Source organism: Triturus cristatus, chromosome 5_2 (genome assembly GCF_964204655.1).
Source record: "Triturus cristatus chromosome 5_2, aTriCri1.1, whole genome shotgun sequence".
Lineage (NCBI taxonomy): Eukaryota > Metazoa > Chordata > Amphibia > Caudata > Salamandridae > Triturus > Triturus cristatus.
The window spans coordinates 622,362,326-622,386,252 of record NC_140588.1 but is presented as its reverse complement, the minus strand read 5'-3'; the positions used below and the strand labels follow the sequence as shown (position 1 = coordinate 622,386,252).

General features: G+C 43.6%; 1 protein-coding gene and 1 long non-coding RNA gene across 2 annotated transcripts in view; one reads left to right on the top strand and one right to left on the bottom strand.

Annotated features, from left to right (window-relative positions):
• The window catches only part of LOC146829095 (uncharacterized), a 157,768-nt gene that overhangs the window by 55,876 nt on the left and 77,965 nt on the right, over nt 1-23,927 (top strand). The window lies entirely within an intron of this gene.
• Nucleotides 20,082-23,927, bottom strand: part of NOX1 (NADPH oxidase 1) — a 75,676-nt gene continuing 71,830 nt past the window's right edge. Inside the window, exon 13 of the mRNA XM_085607733.1 lies at nt 20,082-21,642. Coding sequence (XP_085463859.1) covers nt 21,516-21,642 — 127 coding nt within the window. The 3' untranslated portion in view covers nt 20,082-21,515. The remainder of the gene's footprint in view (nt 21,643-23,927) is intronic.

Below are 23,927 nucleotides of genomic sequence, written 5' to 3'. Positions count from 1 at the left end.
TGCGTGGATGGCTTCTGCTCATTTAAAATGCAACGAGGACAAATCGGAGGTTTTGATGTTCGGTAATTTCCCCTCAGGGTTTAGAGAGTTAATTTGGCCTCCCGAGTTTCCACCTCCGGCTTCTAGCAGCCAGACCGTGAAGAATCTGGGAGTTTATTTCGATTGTAATCTCTAGTCAGGTCAAACGTTTGTCAGGTTGCTGTTTTGGCCTACTCAGAATGCTGAGAAGATTTTTGCCGCTGCTTCCGCAAGCGGCTAGGGAATCGGTGGTTCGGGCGCTTATTCTGTCCCGTTTAGACTACCCTAATGCCCTCTATGCTGGGATTCCAGCCTATGCCCTTAACAAGCTGCAAGTGACCCAGAATGCGGCTGTTCGCTTGCTGGGTGGGCTGGGTCCTAGGCAGAACGTTCATGGCTATCGTCGTTCCCTCCATTGACCTCCAGTTAAGGCTCGTGTTGCCTTTAAAACCCTCACCATAGCCCATCGTGCTCTGCATGGGCAAGGTCCTGGTTACCTACAGAAACGCTTCTCGTTCTACGTGCCGGGTCGCTCTTTGAGGTCCTCGGCACTTAGGCTAATGAAGATTCCTGTTTTACAGCGGCACCAGTTAGGCGGCGCCTCTGGTCGTGGCTGCTGGCCGCGCTTGGAACACGCTCCCCCTATCACTACGTTCTATTGAAGATCTGGAGGTCTTTAAAAAACGGTAAAAAACGTATCTCTTCTCTTAATCCCCTCTTTTCTTTTGGTTCTTCCTTGACCGCACCGGGACACTCTTTGAGTATCTGCGCGCGTAATAAATGTACATAACATAACATTATCCCTCATAATTCAGTCACCATCAGCTTATGACAACATGGATGTCACTGGGTAAAAACATTGGCTGTTGCAAAAATAAGATTTCTGTCCAACGTAATAGAACATTAACACGACTAACCAATGGAGACAGCCTGATCAGGTATATTACAGCCTTACAATAACCCCTACCTTTATTTTTCTTCACTTTCCACCCACTTCATGGATGAATACATGATGCTTTTAAGTCAAACTATGCGGTTCTTATTTATTTTGAGTGAGGAATGTGAGGTAAGAAGCGGGTTCAGGAGAACACAAACTGGTTCAGAATTCCTTGCCCAGAGGGGAGCAGAGCAGTCCTCAATGTTCTTTTAAAGATTCAAAGTTGCCGGTTGGAGGATAATGTCCCCTGCCCTAATTGTCTCAACTGCATACGTCTTGTATTCTGCGCTTCGATTTTTGGCCATAGCTTCATGTTCATTGAGTGTATGCATCGACGTCTAGGCTTGTACCTTCGCATGAGCAAGGCCCTGCACTTGTGCTGTGACCCAGATGGAGCACTAAGCATGCCCGTATTGTCAGACTGTGGACTGGTGTACGATCATGAATTTAGTACATAGATCCGTAGTGTCAGCACACTATGATTTGTGAATCCATAGTTGTGACCAGACCTTTTTTCTGTATTACTGAAGTAGAGTAGAGTAGAGTGGAGTAGAGTAGAGTGGAGTGAGAGAGGGAGGGAGGGCGAGAGGGAGTATGTAACATGGATGGAGTTCAGACTTACCTATTCTATTAGGCCCTTTGTAGAACAGAAGCTCCTAATTTGTCTTCAGGAACACTTACATTTGATTTGATGGTAGGGATGAGGGGTGGGATTGTTGGGTACTGTGAGGGGAACCCTCAGGTGAGGTCCAGCCCTTTTTAACCCTGAGTACACATTCATTTGGCTGATGACAGCAATATTTTAGAAACCTCACACCAGTTTGTGCCTTTGTCATGGGTGCTCCAGGCTGGGCACTACCCTGCGTTGAGAAGTATCATACCACACAAAAGATGTATCTGGAGAGCAGCCTGGAAAGGACACTTGAAAAGAGAACCATCTCAAATCAGGCCTGAAGATGCAGACAGTGGATACAAGTCTCCTGTCTGATTTTGCTGTATTAAAGTGTAACCTTAATCCCTCACTGGCGGTACCAGTACCAAGTCCTCTATCTTCAAAGGAGGAAGTGCTCTGCAGAGTCCTCAAAGGACTGCAACCAGAGATAGTTTCACCCAGACAGCTAGCTTCCCACAGATGAGTGGACATCGCCTGAGTCTTGGCTGCATACCTGCCCTGAAGTGCTGAGTAGTCCACTGCCTCCTTAGAGAGGGAAGGAGCCTGCAAACCCTGCAGGAAGGAGTGACAGGCCAGGAGGAGTGAGGTGCAGCATTCCCCAGCATCTGTGGGTCAGACAACAATTTAGACGAGTGATCTGTAGACCCTGGTGGCTGTGGGCCTGCAGTCTCCATGCTGTAGTGCTGGGTGGGAACTACTAAGATTGAGTCCATAATTGCTGAGGCCCGGTTGGGTCTATAATCATGAGTCAAGAGAAGTGGCTTTTTCATGACCTAGTATGGACCTGCATGTGGCCGCATAATCACATTCGTATGGCCACGTCGTCATCCGAATATTGGCCTGTGCATAGCTGCATCATCACAGGTGTATCGTCTTATGTATGGCCACGTCATCAGAAAGAGAGCATGCTGAGGAAGAAACCTAGGGGCTTATTTATGGGAAACTAACACACCACCGCACGTTTTTTTGCTGTTCCATGCTCTGTTACTTTCCAGGCACATGGATGCGACATATTTACAGCAACATGACGCATCTCTGTGCCTTTCCCTGAGCTGGCGCACAAACTGCTGCCATGTGCCGGCAACCTTGCACCATGGTGTAAGGGTGCATGCGTCATGGGTAGATTGTTTTTGTGCAAGAAGGTGCCCCTTCCTGCACAAAAGAATCAATTGAGGTGTTTTCCTCTTCCAATGTGTGCTGTAGAAAGTAGCACGCATTGAAAGAGGAAAAAAACGAGGAGAAATTAAAACATTTCTCCTCGTTGCGCCTCCTTACCCCACCCCTAGGGCTGGTGTAGCATCCTGATGCATTTCCAGATTTACGATTGGTTGTAAATCTGGAAATGCATCATTGGACATTGGTGTTGCGTGGGAACACCCACAGCAACACCCATGTCATGCCCCTAACACGCAACGTGTTGCGTGAAATTGGGCAATATTTACAGGCACACGTAAAGCCACGCAGAGTAGCTTTACGTGTGCTTGTAAATTTCACGCAGCAGATTGTGCCGTCAGTGCATCACACAACGTGACGCACTGACAGCGCAAGGGGCTCATAAATAAGCCCCCTAGTGGTTGTCAAGGGTTAGTCCACTGCATTTTGTAAGAAGCTCAAACATAAGAGACCACGTGTGAGCCTGTCAAGTAGGGAGAACTACACCTGAGCTTTGATCCCTCTAATTCCTCCTATACTGAGGGAACACATCGGTCAGGAGAGATGATGCACAGGGATGCAGCTTTACCTGATAACGCCAAGGGATTCTAAACGTGCACTTGGTTGTGTTAGTGTGCTGTATTACATTATAGTGTGCATTATACTACTTTCTTGAAAGATGAGCACTGGGTTATTACACTGACCACAAACTGCTGATTTGTGACAGTATCTTCAACTCATCAGGCATGGTTGTGAGTGGTCCCTGGTGGGTGGGATAATTATTGTACTGGTTACATCTGACTTTGAGATCTTCGGAATTTATAACTTGATAATTATCACTTATTCCAACTTTTTAGGAATGACATTCAGATTTTGATGCTTACCACACCAAAATCTGCATGTCCGAGTAAATACCGTGCATTTACCCACTTTTAAACATCACACCACTTACAATTGCATCTGTTTGCACAGGGACGACTTTAACAGGCCACCTGAAATCAGGCCAACTATATTGTGTATTTTAAAGACATGTACAGTTTTCTTGGCCTGGAAGATGTGACAAAATGTCTTTAGGTCAAATATAGGGCGAGCTGCACGCTTATGGCCATGTTATAAGTTGTTCTTTATTTTGTCAGAGAGGCCTACATAGATAAGATTGTAATCGTCAAGTCAGGCCATGATGACTGTTAGCACCAGCGGACACCTTTGGGGGGGCCTCAGATGCCAGAGGGAAGGGAGCACGTTGATCACATAACGCCAGCTCTCCCTAAGGCTTTCGACTTATTGCAGTTCAATTAGTTTCTAATACTTACAAGTATAAAGTGCTCGCAATCAGTGCTTGCTTCTGTGGACAGGTGTTGCTTGATCATTGCTATACGTCAGCAGAGGGTGGCCTGAAGGTGTTGGGAGTGTTTGAAATGCTGCTCATAGTCTCTCATGTAAAGTACCACTGCTGATCATGCAGGGGCGTCCCATTATTCGTCAAAGGAAATTGGTACCGAAGCAGCCTAATAATTATAGGGGGGAACACACTGCAGGCATATGCATTCTGGCTATTGTAGGTCATGATAGTTTCAACTACTTACAAGTAGAGTGATCATTGTCAGTATCAGTGCAGAGGGTGCTTCCATCTCTGGACTGCACTTCATGGTCATTCACCATGAAGGCTGGGATGGGAGATAAGAGCTATATATAATTGATGATGTTAAAGGCAGGCAGCAAGATCCAAAGGTAGGAGCAGGACCACACTTTTGGAAGCACTCAAGCACCAGTGATGGTCAAACATCCACCTCCTGGCATTTACTAGGAGATCTGCCTCCCTTCATCAGCCACTGGCCCCTTCCTGGAGTTTTACCTGTAGCAGAGAGTTAGTGGCCACACAGAATCTTATCCCAAAACTCTGTTTGAAATTCAGCGGTGTGGCAAGCAAGCAAGCAAGCATTGCAGTGAGTCGGTGATAAAGCTATTCTTAGCGGCGACAGCAGTCGATTTGTTAATCGAGGATATGGCGCAACCAGGAAGTGCATTACCCAAATAGGAGCAAGACTCTCTGGGGCAGATTTACAAGCCCCTTGCGCAACTTTTGCGTCACCTTTCCCTGAATAAAAATGACGCAAAAGTGGCGCAAGGGGCTTGTAAATCTGCCCCTCTGTATGAATGAGGGTCATGCACTGCCCCAGGACTGCTTTTCTCATTCTTGTCACATGCGTTCTTTAAATGTTTTGTTCCAGTTGCCTTTCCAATTCAATTTACTTTCAAATTGTACATATAACAGAATATAAATGAACAGACGTGTCTGAAAACCGATCTCGTAATTAATCAAAATACTATCCCCGCACTATGACTCACCATCGCCACAGCCTTTGAAGGCACCTCCTTCGTCGTTCACAGCACCACTAGTCCCAGCTGCCGGCAGAACAGGTCCATTTCTATTCCCTCCCCCCACCAAATAAAACTCCCATCTCCAACATGAGCACCCCAAAGAGAAGATCAATCCAAAATGTTCACTATAGTTCGAACTGTTGAGGCAATGAGGTTCATTTAATTCCTTAGCTAGGTAAGTACATGGTGTGCCCCACTGCTTCTGAACAGCGATATGCCCTCCTAATGCCGCTTTTTCATCCCTAAAATCTATCATATCCTCCACCACCAGCTTCTTGTAATGGAAGGACCTTCGATCCCCTTTGTGACAAAATCAGCTTTTTCTGCTAGTTTCTTATGAATTTTCCATTTTTTTAGAACAGAGGATATTTTACTTTGGAGGAACAGCCCAGCATGATTAATACTGGACAGGCTGTCAGGTCCATGACAGTGCCTCTTTAATCACATGCAATATCCTGGCCGAGTAAGGAGCTATTTGTGTCAAGCACCATGAAGTGTGGGTTACTTAGAGGGCACTCCCTCCGCATCCCAGCGAGCAATCACCAGCCCTCACCTTATCAGTGGTGAGAAGACGTGAAGGAGCGTAGTCCCATCTGCAAAGAATTGCGTACAAGGTCTCCTTCCCGCATATGCTGCCGAATGTTTAGTCCTCTATAAAATCTCCATCCACTAATCGTAACCCAGATGGATTTGTAACTCCTTCTCCCACACATTTTGATACATCACTTTTCCTCTGTTGTTTTGGTGCGGAGAATGGCATTAAATTGCGAAGGGTTAGTCTATGTCTATGTATTGGCATTTGTAAGGCGCATATATCACCCGAAGGTCTCATAGCGCCAGCAGATACTCAGATGATAGGCATGAGTCACGCAGAATTAGAAAAGCCATGTTTTCAGGAGTTTGCGAAATTTCTGATGGCTGGGTTCCAGTCTGATGTATAGTGGGAGAGCGTTCCAGCTTTCGGGGGCAATTTTGGAGAAGGATCTATCTCCATTTCTGACAGTTCGTACTTTGGGGACCGTAAGGAGATGCAAGCTGGAGGATCTGAGTGTTCTGGCCGGGCAGTAGTCTGTCAGTTTATTAGCTAGGTAGGCTGGGCCTTTGCCGTTCAGAGATTTATGGACTAAACAGCACATTTTAAACTTAATGCGCTTTCTGATGGGAAGCCAGTGAAGCGACTTCAGACAAGGGGCGGAAGGATTTGAGTGTCATCTGCATAGGACACGGTTTCAAATCCGTAAGCTTTAATTAATCTTGAAAGAGGAGAGACGTAGAGATTAAAAAGCGTGGGGCTCAAAATAGAGCCTTGCGGTACACCTTTATCTACTTCCTGATTTACTGACGAGAATTTGCCAATCTGGACCCTAGAGCTCCGTCCAGTCAGGTAGCTTTTAATCCATGCTAAAGCTGGGCCTTCGACACCAAACTCTGACAGCCGTTCTATCAGAATGCTGTGTGAGATGGTGTCGAAGGTAGCGGATAGGTCGAGTAATATTAAAATGGCTGACTGTTTAGCATCCAGAGCTAACCTGATGTTGTCGACCATTTCAAGTAGGGCTGTTTCGGTGCTATGGAATGCCCTAAATCCTGACTGAGATGGGTCTAATAATTTATTCGACTCAAGATGTTTGGTGAGTTGGGAGTTGATTAGTGATTCCATGACCTTGCCGAACATCGGGAGAAGAGAAATGGGTCTATATTTCAGAGGTTGGGATGGGTCAGCAGAGGGCTTCTTCAGGATGGGTCTGACGATGGCTTCTTTCCAGTGTGAGGGGACCGCTGAGTGAGCAAGTGAGAGATTAAAAATTTTAGTCAAGTGAGGGATCAAGATAGGCGCAATTTTGGACAGAATTAGAGAAGAAGCTGGGTCAATAGGGGAGCCTGACTTGATTCTATTCATGGTGAGAGTAACTTCATCTTCCGTGAATGAGTGAAATTGATTTAAGATGGTAATGGGAGCGGGAAGGGCAATATTGATGGAAAGCTCAAGAGATGGAGCAGAAACAGTGAAATTGGTGAAAGACTTGTAGATATCGTTTATTTTATTGTAAAAAAAAGACGAGAGGGTGTCAACCCATTCACGGGACGCATTTGTAACGGGCTGGCAAGCCGAGGGGTTGGAGAACTCTTTAACTATTTTGTAGAGTTCTCTGTGTGAATTAGCAGCCTGGTCTATCCTATTCCCCAGGTAGACTTTTTTGGCTAGAGCTATGTCGTTCATATATTGGTGGTGAAATTTTTTGTAGTGAGACCTGTCATTAGGGTCTTTAGTGTGACGCCATTTGCGTTCGTAGGCTCTTACAGCCAGTTTCATAGTCTTAAGTTCCACGGTAAACCACGGGGACAGTTTGTTGGGACATCTATTTAGTTTACTGGGAGCAATAGTGTCGAGGGTGGTAGTGATAGCTTGATCTAAGTTGATTGCTGCCAGGTTAGGATCATTGAACGATTCGATGGGTGAGGGGGAAAAGTGAGAGGAAAATGCTTCAGGACTAATCTTATTCCATGGTCTACTCATGTTGGGATCTTTCGTGGATTGCAATGGAGGTGAATTTAGTTGAATATGAAAATTGATCTTGAAATGGTCAGAACAGGTACAGAACAGTCAATAGTTATTTTATTGGAATTTGTGAATAAAAGATCCAGGGTATGACCGGCAGAATGGGTGGGGCCGGTCACTAACTGGTCAAGACCTAACGCGCTCATACTGGTGATAAGTTCGGCAGTGTGTGGGTCTTGTGCAAGTTCAATATGATGGTTAAAGTCGCCTAATAGGAAGAAATTTGTCGAGGAAAGAGCATGCGAGGCGATAGTTTCAGTAAGTTTATTTACAAAGTTGGTTTTGGTTCCTGGAGGTCTATATAAGAGGGCTCCTTTCCAAGATTCTTTGTTCCCCAGTGTTACTGTGAAAGTACAGATTTCACCCCAGTCTTCAAGAAGAGAGTTAACAAGATGGAGCTTGATGTTAGCTCTGTACACAATGGCAATTCCTCCACCTTTTTTATCTGTCCTGTCCAGTCTTATAATTTTATAATCCTGGGGAAGGGCGATTGCGATATCTGGTAATGAAGATTCCGATAGCCAAGTTTCGGTGATAAAGAAAAGATCGGGCTTGTCAGAATCTAAGAGTGACCAGATTTCAAGAGAATGTTTCGGAAGGGATCGAACATTGCAGTATGAGCAGGTAAGGTGCCTAGGTATGGTGGGTAGGGGTTTACAGTTAGTGGATGAACTAGGAGGGTGTCTTCTCAGAGACGATGATCCAATCGGTACGTGGTTCCTGGTGTTATCCGGTATGCCAGTGGCTAAGTTGCTGGTATTCATGTCAAGAAGCTCCTGGCGGGAATATTTGATAAGAGCCATGAGGGAAGAGTATGTGGGGGGTACAAATTCAAACGGGCAGCGGTCCTGGCGTCTGGCGGCGGTCAGGTGCGGACGGACGCAGATGGGCTTGCCTTTGGCGCGCCGCAGGCACGCCCGCTGCGCGCGTCCGCTCTGCGCACTCGAATTTAAGTGGGGAGGGGGCACTACCACTGAGAGTTAGTGATTTGAGCTTACCAGCAGATTTATACAAACAAGAAAGTCTCGGCCTTGGTCGCTAATTGTTGATCCCAGTGGTGTGTGTGTGAGTATGTATATATATATATATATATATATACACACACATCTATAAATATATATATGACCGCTTGACCTCACCCAGTCCACATCTTATCAAAGGACTTAACCTGCCACATATTCCTTAAGATTACGCAGCTGATCCCCTTCCATTGCACAAGCCATCACCTATACATCCCTAATGCCAGTATTACCCCCACACAGTGTGAAAAGGGAAGGAAAATGGGTCAAAGGATGTGTAAGTGGTCCCATACCATCCGAATTGCCCTTGTAGTGGGGAAATGTTTAGTTTTAGGGCCTGGTCAATCACGCACCATACTTTCTCTGTCTCCAAAAGGGTCATTGAGTAAAGTTACTGAATGAGCGCCACCTTTATTATTTTACCAGGTCAGTCACGCACAGCACCCCTATCCTTAGGGCAGAGGACACGTTGGCTGTCACTTAATTGTGGCCTCCACCCCTGCTACTCAAGATCCCAACTGTAACCCTGTAGCTGGGAAAGCACTTCTGTCAGAACCCCTTTCAGAGGACCACAGGGCAAGCAGGAGCTACTGGGGCCAACCGTGGTGGTGGAGGCCTTTTACTCCTGATGTCCTGGGGCCCTCCCTACTACAGGCTCTGAGCAACTGGGCCAAGTACCACTGAAGCACTGGACTCTCAGTGGTAGTGTGGGCCGAGCAGTCAAAGGATTCTTAAGAAGGAGGTAGGTGTCGGGCAGGCACAGGCTCACAACTCAAAACACATACAGGAACCCCAATAAGCGATTGTCCAGTCAAAAATATGCTTTTATGTATAAAGGAGTATTTATCTACTAGCACCAAGTACATTGCAACACACTGCAAATTATATACACAGCTTTCTTGGTACAAGCCAACTAGCATTACCCGGGTCAACTTTCTAGTGTCTCTTCCCTGCTTATGGTTGATGGTTATTCCATATTCACATGTAGCAGTATCGAAGCTAGACCCTGCTAAGGTATTCAAGTCTCAGAAGTTCTTCGGAGGCTCTTTTGCAAAGATCCCCAAGTCCCCAGACTGGAGTGCATCAATCAAAGCAAGTTCTTTCAGGCCTGGTGGCTTAATAGTCAATCTTACCTGCTCTCGCGGAATGGCACTTTAGAGTCTCTGGGCGCAAATCGGCAGCCCAACTGTGCTCAGCTGGTGGAATGCTGCGGTTGTGGCGGCTGCTGCCCTTGATTCCCCAATGATGCTTTAAACTTCTCCTGGAATCCGGGGGCAAGTCTCCAATGCTCCCGGATGTAGGAGTGGAAGTAGTTGCTGTCACTTTCCACGGGCCACAGTCAGCAGTGTCTTTTCAGCTTCACATGGATTCAGGGCAATTGCCCTCTTCATCCTTCACCGCACCTCCCTCCTGACATGCATGTAGGGTCGTAGCAGCATGTAAAGGGAAATGGTACGCTCTCTTCACTGCAGCACCCACCTGGAATGCGGGCGACAGCATATGGGAATGGCCCACATTGGGTCAATGTGCTTGATGGGGCGACAGCCCTTCGTTCACAGCGCAGTGCGAAGGGCGATAACTGTTATTCTTCACTGCAGACCCTATGTCAAGGGTACACTGGCCCGCAACCCGATCAGTGCGGAGGCAGATCTCTGCAGTTTGGGCAGGCGTACACATCCATTACCATGTGAGGGACTTTCCTGACCCAACAACTTACCTTGGAAGGCCCAAGAAGATCACCTGGACAACATAAAAAGATCTTGGGGAGGATGGTCATTTTAAGTGCTGCTTTGCCAGTTCAGTTTGGACTACATTCAATAGGAGCATTGTATTAGTATTCCTCAAGCCAGTCAGAGTGGACATCAATAAGACCGCCAGGTATGCGGTTGAGTCTGTTGCCCAGCTGAACGGAGTATATTTCTGCATTATAGTTCAGTCACTATCTGGAGTGCCATCTACAGTTCCATGATCATCAGAAGGATATCATTGGTGAACATTGTTTATTTGAAATTGCCTCCCCCCAATTTTATGTATTTAATGCGGCTATCTGTTCTCATGTGAATGGCTAAGGGCTCAAGAGCGATGGCGAACAAAAGAGGTGAGAGGGGACATCCCTACCTAGTGCCACGGATCATGCTGATCCAATCAGAGAAGAAACTGTTCAAGCCTATCTTAGGCTTAGGGGTTTGATATCTGAGAGAGCCCAGTCAAGAAGGGGTGTACCGAAGCCCATCTCTGTCAGAGAATCCATCATAAAGTCCTAGCCCAGGTGCTGAAAGGTTTTCTGGGTGTCAAGGGATGAAAAGGCTTTTCGCCACCATCCTTCTTCACCCAATATGAAGACAGAAAGTGTAGGACTGCCTTAGCATTGTCCCTAGTCTGCATGTCTGTTATGGATGATGGACCTGCAACTGGATTGCTCCCTGTAGTTTTGTGCCTACTATTGATGTCAGCAATTTCACTCGATTGTTTGATGTGGAAATTGATATAAAGTACATGCAGTTCAAGGAAGACTGGCCTGGTTTATAAATAAGAAAAAGTGTAGATTCCCTCAAGTTTAGAGTAACTATCTTCGTCTGGGAAACATTGTTTAATACATTTAGAAGGATCGATAGTAACTGAGGACCGAAAGTCTTCCCAAATGCAGCATCAAGTCTATCTGAACCTATCAACTTAGATGAGTTAAGTTTCTGAATTGCCCCTAAAATGTCGTCCTTTGTTATTAGAGAATCTTGCCTAACATGCTCCTCATCACAGGGCCATGGGAGGTTAGTCACCACAGATCAATTATGCACATCCTCACCCACTGGAGATTCCCTGCTATATTGGTCCTTAAAGTAAGATAAAAATCTCAGTTTTCTCTTTTCTCTCAATCCGGCTGCTTTATCTCCGTTTTCTCCTGTTCCCCTCAATCCGGCCCTTTGATCTCTGAGATCTAACTCTTCATCCATTTCACTTAAAGGGAGTTGGCCGGTAACTTGCCTGCCCGGTTACCACCTTCAGACTTCCACCTTTCTAGGTGAGACATCATGTAATGTGCTCTGTCCTTCTCTATAGTTGTCTTCTGAGTGCTATCAGCAGGTTCCACAACCTTTGTGATTGCATGCATTTATGTTATCCCTCCGTTTCACTTAATTCCCCTCTTAACTGCTGAAGAAGTCATTCCCTCATTTTTTTCAGGTGCACCACGTTCACTGCCTTTAGCGCATCTCACACCATTGCAGCGCTTACTTCCGCTGCGTCACTGGATGAGAGATAGTTGTGTATGTGTAGTGAAGTATTGTGAAGTAAAGAGTAGGAGAGTTGGATACTTCAAGCAATATGTTTATTAGCCACAGCTGCTGCAGTCCCAGAGTAACTGTGAAACATGGAATCTTTCCACTGCAGCCTCACACAGTACATTCTACATTCCAATGACATAGCACCATGATGGAATGCATGCCAGATCACCACAATATTTCCCTTCTTTACAATAAATAAAACAGAAACACATTACATAGAATAACATAGCATGAATGCATCAATACATACATAAACATCTGATAATTAATACAAATGAACATTAATCACGATATCTTAAAGGTTTGATAACATTCCACCTGCTACTTCTACGCTCGAATTCAGGATAAGAGAAACACTTGGATTCAGAAACAACAATGTCAGTAGAGGAAGGTGAAGGAACATGAGAATGCAAAAACGGTTTGGGTGAAAGACAAGAATCATGTGAAAGAGCATTGTGACTATCCACCTTCACCACCCTTCCCCTATTCCACCATTCATTTTTGCTAGTTTTCACAGCATTCCTAGTTACAACCTCAATTCTGACAGCAGGTTTAAATTTAGACATTCCCTTGGGAACATGATTGGGGTCCTTGATGCGAACCCAGTCTCCTACACATAGTTTACTTTCAACAGGTCTAACTCTGTGGGTAGTGTCGTAATAGTTTTTCATTTTACTTTGAAAAACTTCAACTTTTGGTCTCACAATTTTATCCATGTTTAACAAATGTTCACTTTTATGTTGGCACTCTCTCAACCAAGCAGGGCACAACTTTGAGGCAGGTGGACGTCCTCGTAACAATTCAAATGGTGTGATACCTGTGACAGCATTTGGACAACATCTATGTGACCACAGCATTTCTTCAACAGAGTTGCAAACATCAAACTTGTTTTGAATTGCCCATTGTATACACTCAACTAGTGTGAGATTCATTTTTTCTACCAGACCATTGGTTTGTGGGTGGTATAAAGCAACACATTTGTGTCCGATAGCATTGTTGCTAAGGAAACTTCATTTCCTTTGAAACAAATTGGACACCGTTGTCCGATACAATTTCTTTAGGAAAACCTTCCCTTAAAAACAGACTTTTCAAGAACTTGACAACGCTAACAGTATTAGGTTCTTCTACAAATTTCACTTCCCACCACTTGCTGTAGTAATCTACAACTACAATGGCAAATCTTAATTTCCGTGGAGCAAACCAAAAGGACCTATAAAATCTATGGCGATCTTTGACCAAACTGTGTTAGGTAATTCAACAGGTTGTAATGGAACTACCTTTGTTTTAAGACCTTTGTCACTAGAAGCACAGAGAACACATCCCGCACACTTGCTACAATGGCAGAGTCCATTCCGGGCCACCAATAGCTATCTCTAATTTTCCTTTTGGTTATAGTTTGTCCCAGATGTCCCTCATGACCATAGGAAATAATCCTTTCCCTTAATGATACTGGTGGAATGAATGTATCCCCCCGTACAAGCATCCCCTTTTCTTCAATGGATAGTTCATCTGCCACTTTGAAATAAGGTTGTAAATTTTGAGGCAGATTTTTCTCTTCAGGCCACCCACTCATGACATACTCCCTGACACTATCCAGTTCCATATCTTTAGGAGATTCATCCAACCATTCACGTTCATTAAATGTGGTGTCATAACAAATATCGATACATGCAATTAAACACTCATCGTTTTCCTCACAATTTTCAGAATAATCAGTGAAACTTAGGGGTGAGCGAGATAAATAGTCTGCCCTTATGTTTTTTCCGCCTGGGATGTATTCAATTGAGAAATTATACTGTAAGAGTTTAGAGCTCAATCTTGCTATTCTAGGGGTGTGATCTTTGATAACTGTCCCACTTAGAATGCTAACCAAAGGTTTGTGGTCAGTTTTGAGTACAAATTTCAACCGCCCAACAACAACTCAAAAGTTCTTTTTCAATAACAGAGAAGATTTTTTCATTAGACCTCAATGACCTTGAAGCAAACCCAATTGTTACTTCAGTTTCTCCTTTCATCTGAGCAATGGTAGCACCAAGACCGTCATTGCTGGCATCCACAGTAACAATGCATTCTTGTGAAGGATCAAATGGTGCAAGGACTCCGGCAGAAATGATTTCCTTCTTCAACCCTTCAAACTCAGCTTGACATTTCTCTTCCCAAGAGAATTGTATGTCTTTCTTTAACAATTCTCTCAACTTTACAGTTTTTGCTGAAAAATTCTGAATGAATTTTGAATAAGATTCACAAAGCCCTAAAAATGAGGCCACATTCTCTTTAGACTTAGGCGTAGGTGCTCTGGTAATAGCATCTACTAAGCCAGGTCTAGGTTCTACCCCTTTCTCCGAAATTACATGACCTAGATATTCTATTGTAGTCTTTGAAAATTCACATTTACCCCGATTGGCCACAACACCAAATTTTTTTAACCTCTCCAATACATCACTCATACGTTTGTCATGACTAATTTGATCTTTTCCCGCTATTAAAATGTCGTCCTGGAAGGTCAATACCCCATCAATACCTTTCAGTACATTCTCCAACACATGTTGAAAAACAGCCGCAGCCGATGCGAGACCGAACGGCATTCTCTTAAATTGGTAGGAACCCATAGGAGAAACAAAAGTTGTTAAATGCCGTGAGGATTCATCAAGTATTACTTGATGATAGGCAGATGCTAGGTCAATTTTCGAAAATAACTAAGCACCTGAAAATGTACTAAGGATGTCATCAATCCTGGGCAGAGGGTGTGAGTCAACCCAAATTACTTTGTAGAGACTCCTTAAGTCAACACTCTCAATTGTCCATTTTTGTTCTTGCGATAACCAATGGACTTAACCATAAAGATGATTCTATTGGTTCTATTACACCATCATCATACATTCTTTTAAGAATGTTTGCCAAGTCCTCACGTACACTGAATGGTACATTCCTCAATTTGTGTTTCACAGGAGTAACTCCCTCTTGGATCTTAATCTTGTGTTTGAATCCATTAATTTTACCTAACTTGTCACCAAACACTGTAGGAAACTTCTCAACCCATTTGATATTATTCTCACCTCCTGCAACAACCTCTCCATTTTCCTCACCATCAGTCACTAATGAAACTTGTACATCTCTCCTAGGTCTAAGCGTCATCCCAAAAAGACCTTGGTGATCCCATCCAAGAATATTTAAACCTTTCTTAGCCACGTATACCTTTCCAAAAATGCTACGATCCTTGAATTTGAGTTGACACTCAAAATATCCTGACAATTCAATTTTTCTTCCATCATACGTGACTGGGTTCCTATCTGGAGGAAACAACATGCGTTTACCCCAAACTTCATCATACAACTCATCAGTAATCATCGTCATTCTAGCACCAGAATCAATGAGAAGTCTAAGATCTTTACCGTCTACCTCAATGTGTTCATACGGATCAACACAATCAGACTCCTCATCTTGTACCACAACAATCATGTCTCTGACTCCTCTTGTACAATTTTGTTCTTCATCTGAACTGTCAAATACATCTCCATCTTGCACTGCATTAATTCTCTCTAGGTGTCTGACATACCTTTGCAAAATGTCCAATTTTGTTACACACTTTGCACTTCACATTTTTTGCAGGACATGGTCTGCTGTTAGGTCCATGCCAATTATTACCACATCTAAAACAAATATTCTTTTGTTGGAAAAAATTATTCTTTGACTCTTTTCTTTGAAAATGTTTTAAAACTACTATTTTGTTTTGAGACTGTACTATCATTCATATTTTCTTTTGCAAGTATGCTTTCTTTCACTACAGACACACCACTAGTTTCTTTGAGTGAGTTCTCCAAGTGCTTTCCGTGAAACCTCAATCCCCTTTACTATGTCAATTGTTTCAATCAGATTTGGGTTTCTCATCGTGAGGAGTTTTTCTTGTACTTTATCCCAACACCGTATTACTATTTGGTCCCGTATATGCTGGTCTGTAAAGTTTTCAAATTCACACTCAGCAGCCAACATTCGTAACACTGCTACATATGTATCAATAGATTCATCCTGCAACTGCTCTCTTGTGAAAAACTTATGTCTGTTAACAATTAAACTGGGTTGAACGTCAAATTGTTTTTCCAATTTAACAGCTAATTCGAATTCATCTAAATCTTCATGACCAAGGGGAGTAACATACGGTGGAAGATGTTCATAAATAGATTGACCCTCGAATCCTAAATTGTGTTCCAATAGGAATCTCTTACATTCTGGTCGATATCTATTACCACCTATAGCTCCTAAATATTTTGTAAACGCCCTATACCAATTTCTCAAAGGCACAGGTGGATCTCCAGGAGTTTGGAGGAAAGGAGGTGGAGCACCAACATTTTGCATAGTTGCCATTGCGTTTAAATTTTTTTTTTTTTTTTTTTTTTAAACAATATCGCTATCCAATTTGTGAACCAGAAATAGTATTTCTAAATCACTAGATAAAAACAATTGAAATATTTCTTAAAATGAGAATAAGAATTATACCATTTAAAAATAACAAAAAAATTGAAAAAAAATATTGTTAAAAACCCCCAACGTGTGCACATCACGGACGTGCAATTTCTTCGCAAAATGTTCTTTAATTAAATATGCACATTGGTAAATTTTTGTTGTGTTGCTTCTGACTTAGTGTTCTTCCTCCCCTCTTTTTTAAAAAAAAAAAAATATATATATATATATATATATATATATATATATGTGGATATCCTTAAGTCTTTGAAGAAAAAGAAAGAATTGAAAAGAATAATAAAAATTGTTCTGGATAATAAAAATTGTTCGTTTTTTTTTTCCTCTTTGGTGTTAAATTTAGTATGAATTTAATACAACCGGTGTATGTCTTCGAGTCTCACAGAAAACAACTTCCTTTTTGCTTCCCTATTAAAGACCAGTCAGCATTCTAGTTGTTAAAAAAAATAAAAAAGGAGAGAACACAGAAGAAGGACCAACCTAAATTTCTTATTTGTTTGGACCGGTAGAACAAGATGGACACGCTTTATTATGCCCAGGCTGGTGAAAGATAAAGGGAGTAATTCTTTCCTTCAATTACTCCCAGAACACAACTTTCCATTTTGAGCTCGTGCTGTACTCGCGCACACTGCAGCAGGCTTTAATTAGGCTTCCGTGTTAGCCTTAACGCGCATGAACGAGTACGTTTCCTTTAGTTACGAGGCTTCCAAGTGAAATCCTTCGTTCGCACCGAGAGCTATTTACTTGTATGATTTTACAACTATTGATAAGCACTCATAGAAGGCAAACATTCAGGGCCTCATATCAGGTTTTGCCGTAGGGCAGCACCACACGCCTTCCTGCTGCGCTGCCCTACGGCAAACGAAAAGGGCAGGAATGCACCCTATCCCTCAGATACGGCGCATTCCTGTCCTTTTCCCCTGCGCCGGAGCACAATTGCCGAATGTGCGCCAACGCAGGCACCTTTGCACCATGGTGCAAGGGTGCTTGTGTTGCTGGGATTATTATTTTTGTACAGTAAGGGAAACCTTCCTGTACAAAAACAAATCATAAGTCTTTTTTCTCTATGTTTGCTGCAGAATGCAGCACATACAGAAAAAGGAAAAACGAGGAGAAAGAAAGATATTTCTCCTTGTTGTGCCTCCCTTACCCCTGGGGAGGTGAACGTTTATGCTACTGCCTCAGATTTACGATTTCTCGTAAATTTGGAGCGGTGTCAAAAAGCCATGTATGTTGCTGGGAACGCCCCCAACAACTCCCATTGCACGCCCCTTTAACACAGAAAACTGCGTTAAAGGGATGGATATTTATCAGGCAGCTGTAAGCAAAAAAAAAAAAAAGTGGCTTAGTGCTGTCTAATGAATATCACGCAGGCTTCTGCGCCAGGGAACGTCACAAAAAGTGACGTTCCGGCAGCGCAATGGGGCTCTCAGTCACCATCTCTGCCTTATCCCTGGTTTACAAGCCACTCAGGGGTACATATCTCCCCCACACTACCAAATTGAGGTCTCCGCCTATGATTAGGGGGCAGGAGACCCTGGTTAGGAGAGCTTGCATTGTATCACACGAGAACCCGTTCTCTCTGCTCAGGTGCATTTATGGAAGCCAGAGTCAATGGCGTTACCCGGTGTGTGCCCTCTTTGTCCTTTCTATGTTCATTCACTCTGAGCCCCAGGTTGTTATTGATGAGGATGGTCACTCCACCTTACCTCCCAAGGGCCCCTAAAAAGACTGAAGTGGGAACTCCCTAGTTTATAGACGTTGCTGGTCTGTCCCAAAAGGTGAGTCTCCTGAAGACAGCATATGTCCACCCCAGATTGCTCAGCTCATGTAGCTCGCCCATGCATTTGGCGTGGTTATTGAGGCTTCAGACATTACTCGAGGTTACTTGAAGTGCCAGTGCACACCTGTGGTGGCTGGCCCTGGTATACCTCACGTCTCAGGCTGTGGTGTGTATTCTGCATAGTTGTGCACTAAGGTGTGGTCCCTTCCCCAGGCGGGAGCCCCTCCCAATATGCACCTTAACAGACCCGTGACTTGAAACCAGTCATTAAACGCTGAGGCCAGATTTACTAAGGGCTTGCATTGCCAATGCATCACACAAGCCCTTAAGTCAGGTTTACTAACCCACTCAAAGCCACCTTGAATGGCTATGCATGGCTTAGTAAATCTGGAGTCAAGCAAAGCAGCGCAAGTCACTGCCTTGATGAGTTACTCTGCATTGGGAACACGTTCCATGGGTGGAGCGTGAGTGTTCCTATGTATCCAGCCATGGTTTTTGGCACGTTCTCAGAGTAGTAAACCTGTGAATGCATCACAATGGTACACCATCCCAACAGAAGTTCAACAAGGAGGAATATCCTTATTTCTCCCAGTTATTTACTCTGTGCGTTTGGTGCCTCCCGCAGCACACGTGGAAAGGAGAAAAGGCCTATGTGATTGTTTTGTGCACATAGTGCTCCAGCAGAGAGAAAGCGAGCAGGAATGTGCAATATATCAATAAATATGGTACATTCCTGCTCTCTCCACTGGACATTCCTGCTCTCTCCATTTAATGCAGCGCAGTAAGTTGTCTTGCTGCGTTGCATCAGATCTTAGTAAATCTGGGCCTGTACATATTCTAAACCACTCAAACAATGTAAAGGGCAAACCTATTAAGGACCAGTAGAGTTTCGTAAGCTAAATGGTTTGACAGTATAGTATTAATTTCATCGTACCCTCTCTCTGCCCCACCGCACGGCATCTCAGCATTGTTGGTATATCTCCAAGGTCTATCCACCAAACGGAGTGGTCCCTGCTGGTCACCTTGCTTCCTCAGGGGCCACAAATCATCTGCACTGCTTTGAGGCACTTGACAGCTGTTGTGTCAGTTCTCCACCTCTGACTCCAGCGAAACCGCCGCACTAACAGTGCTGACCTTCTGCAGCAGTTCAGTGACTCCATGTCCGCCCTTTAAGCCCTCTCCTTGTTGGGGACCTTGCTCCTTCGTGCATGCCCCACCCGCTGTCACCAGGGCACCTCGAAACAACATTCTCCATCCAGCCAGGGCTCAACAATGGCAGCTGCGCAACTTTTCTTTTCTTGTGTGCAACTCGCCCAACTCTATTTTTGCAACATTGTATGTTTGTAACATTGTATTTTTTTTTACCATCACTTCATTTTTTTTTTTTTTTTATTAGCAATTGCAGGTGAGCATATTTTCATAATGCATGGCTCGCCCGACTTACACATTTTTGTTTTATAAAACCTGGCTTTTTTGGCAGCGTCAGCACAATATGTATTCCTGGTCTCTCAAACCCTGGGTATTTAATCTTTGCTTCCAAACAGTGAAACTATCAATTTTAAAACAGAATTTTCTTTTCTTCTTCGTACTGCGTTTGTGTTCATACATCCACTACAATCCAAACCAAAACACCTAGGTAAAAGACTCACTCTGACAAATGCGAGACCTTTTGCATTGCAAATGCTTGTTCAAGAACGCGATCACCTTGGAAAAAGGTTGTCTTTTCTGTAATGTTACGAGGGACTGATCTTAATGATGGCAACAGTGTTTAAAATAACAAAAAACATGATTTAGCCAAAGGACTTTAATAATAATTTAATTGGCACTCAACACCGAAAAATAGGGAAACACAATCCAGAGGTGAACCTTTACCATGTGCCCATTACAGGGCATGTGAAGACTAAACAAATTGCAAGCTGAATCGGACTAAGTGAAGTGTTATTTACAATAAAACAAGCGCGAGTAAACACATATTTTTGAAAAAGGTGAGAACATGCACTTTCATTACTAAAACTGTACAGAAAAGGACTGGTTGCATGCGTGTTCTGACACATGCATTGTCACTGCACAGCAGTGGGATGTCCTGCGGCGAATGACGGCACTGCCTTCCTCAATAATCCATTGGTACAATGGGTTCATCTCAAACATCATTCACAAATGCTGCAAGGTGACCTTCCATGCTCTGCTGATTTATGATCAACTATTAGCGTGGTCCTTCCATAACACTGTGATCATCCTGTCTCAATCAAGCCCTATGATTTAGAGTTAGAGGATAAACTTTGAGAGTAAAAGAGAATAAAGGATGGAACTATGAGAGTGCAGGAGTTAGAGGGGTGGGAGAGATGAACTAGAGGCATTAGAGAGGTAAGAGAGAAAAGGGGTGGAGAAGAGGAGATCAAGGAAGACAAGATTCATGAATGGAATCAAAAGGTGAACAGGAAATTTAATAAATCCTATTTTCAAGCGCTGCTGGGTAGCACAGTTTCTACAGTGCACACCCCTAATAATCACTCATTTTTATATGGTTTACTCCAAGCTGTGAGGTTAGAAATACTGGCTTGAGGATTCCAGTCAGACTTTCTTCTGCGGCAAGCTAAGGCCTTCTCCATTGAAACAAACACGGCTATCCAGGTTTCCTCAATTGGCATAAGCAGGTTAAGATGGTCTTCCACCTTTTGATGAAGCCTCCAGAAGGGACATGCTCCTTCTCCCAGGTCGATGATAACTAAGCACATGGAAATGTAATTTAGTAATTGAGGCTTTACAACATGATTTTCATTATGAGAGCCATGAACTGTACCCCCCTTAGCTGGATTTGGAATCACCATTTGAAATGCACCTTTATTGACTTCACACATGTTTATCCAATTGGCTCTTGTCTGCACGATCACATAGCATCAAGGGTTAGTGAGGCAATGTAAACAGATATCACTCCATTTTGTACTATAGTGGGTCATAGCACATATTCAGTCGTTGAGGACCAAATGCTTGTGCTGCCATGTTCTTGAAGAGCATGCTGCAACCCAGCAATTTAAAGAAAGCAGGCAACTCTGCTCAAGTCCTGAGATGAAGAGAGGATGAATTGCTTTTCAGCTTTGCTCAGAAATAAAGCCTTGCATTGCCTGGAGCTCCACTTTCGTTACAAACGCTTGACACTGAAATGGCGGTGGAGGCCCATGACACTCAAGGGTTTCTTAGCAAATCATCCAAAAGTCTTGCAACTAGCTGTACCCCTTAGAAGTTCTCTTTGTTGAAGTAAAACTGGACTTTTCTTGGGTCAATGCTCGAATTCTGACGACAAGCCGTCTGCAGGGTCTTCGCCAAAGCTGTTGGACCACAGAGGAATACACCCACCACCGCTCTGCAAAAGAAATGGCGAATTACTGGTATGAAAATAGCATAGACATTTATACATGGTCCTTTAGCACTGCTGACATATTATAGGGTGACTTCATCAGTGTCAATTAGAGGAAGCCAGGGGTAACACTGCTACCCCCGATTACCCCCACTTATCCCTGCACTGTCTTTGGTTACTATTTGTTTCTGGCACGGCCTTCTTTAGAGCTCGGATCAGGTGTGGCAGTGTTTCCAGAGCCCCGATTGCTTCCTGTGGTTTCCATTCTGCTACCTTTTAAACAGCCAATAGGAGGGTGTTGGGGGGTGAAGGGTCAAATCTCATATGCCACTTGGGATCAAAGAGTGTGCGATGACTCTTCCACTACTCATGGAATTTTGGTGAATCGGCATCCATGGCTGGCTTCTTTCCTAGCAATGATGAGCTTTTGTCATCAAACGAAAATTGTGCTGCATTTGCTTTACCATTTTGGTCCCAGCCTTTCCTATACTTGTAAATACAGAGTCAGCATACTCCATGAAACACATTGTGTTGCGTTTTACTGAAGCCAACAGTATTTGTGTAACATCAAGGATTACTAGTTGCATGAGCTATTTTATGTAATTAGCTTTGCTTCAAATCTTATTACGAGCTCTGTTTCTCCTGGGTATCTGGGACAAGAGTTTGTAAGATCTTGTGTCGGGTTGCACTACTTTGGTGGCGCAGCCCCGATTGAAACTCCCTGTTGGGATTTACCGAGTCACGCAAATCAATTTGCATGGCTTTGCGCAGGATTGGATCACAAAAGTAATGTAAAGCATAACAGTGCATACCACTGTCTTGCGTTACTTTTTGTCAGGGAGGCGTTACATAGGTGTGATATGGGCATTCACAGACTTTGACGCAAACCCATATTTGCTAAAGTCAGTAAACATGGGTTTGTGCCAATATGGTACCCAAGGCTGGCATAAAAAATAGAAATCTTTATTTCTCCTTCTTACTTTCTCTTTGCATGGGTGGCACTTTCTGCAGCACATATACTAAACAAGCATTTGCAATGCAATAGGTCTTTACACGAGTTTAAGCTATTGGCATTGTAAATGACAATGCCTTTTATTTAGGTTTTAAAAACGAAATAAAAAATAAAAGGCATTGTTATTTGCAATGTCAATAGCTCAAACTTGCATAAATGCGAGACCTATTGCAAATTCTTGTTAGATTAGGGAGTAGAAAGGCACCCTTTCTGCCCTTGCGGCAAATTAATTAAATAAACATTCACAGCAGCTAAAGTGAAAGCAGACTGTGCTGCAAACAAATAGAAAAATAGTGCTTACCGACTTATGAAGGAGACCATGTGACACTACCAGTAAAAGATCCAGCCCTCATGGGAGGTAACAAATGGCGACAGGGCGGTAACAAGGAGGGACTAACAAGCCTTATCAATCGGAAGCCAGCATTTACCAAGGACAATGACACCAGCCAATCAAAAATATGGGCGGAGAGAAGGCGAGGCTTCCATAGCATTCTCGACTACTGCATGCCTAGCAGAGCAAGCTGTGCCTGCGCGCTGCCGCTAGGCTCGACCTTAAGGAATACGCCTCTAGAAATAGATTTTGTGCAGAAAGGTTTCCCTTCCTGCACAAGAACTATTCTCACAGCAACACAGTCACCCTTACATCATGGTGCAAGATTTTTGCATTGGAGCTAGGCAGCCAGAAGTGCGCCAGGGGTACAACAGAACAGAACTGTGCCATATCTTAGACATGGTGCATTTCTGCTTTTTTCTTTAAATGCAACGCAGTGCAGCAACTTCTCTTACTGTGTTGCAATAAAGTTTAATAAATCTGGCCTCTGGCCTCGGATAACCCGCTCTTACCTCTAGCTTCTATTCAGAAATGAATAAATGACCATGTTGTCACAATTTTCTATGCATTGTCTCGTATTCATTGATGGCATGCTACAGTAGAAGGTTTGTGTGTTTTTTGGTCTCACACACAATTTTGGCCCATATTTATAAGCCTTTGCGCCACCCCCCGAGTCGGGAAAACAAAAGACTTAATTGAGATTTACAAACCCACGGAAGGCTACAATTGCATGGCCTCGCGTGGTTTCTAAAGAAATGCAATGCAGCGGCTTACGCTGTGTTGCATATCTTAGTTGTAAGCATTCGATGGTTGGAGCATGGGCGTTCCCTTGTATCCACCTATGGATTTCACACCATTCCAGATTTACTAGGGTTTGTAAACTGGAATGGATTGAAATTGGTATGCATAAGGAGAAATATGGTTATTTCTTCTCTTTACTTCCTCTTT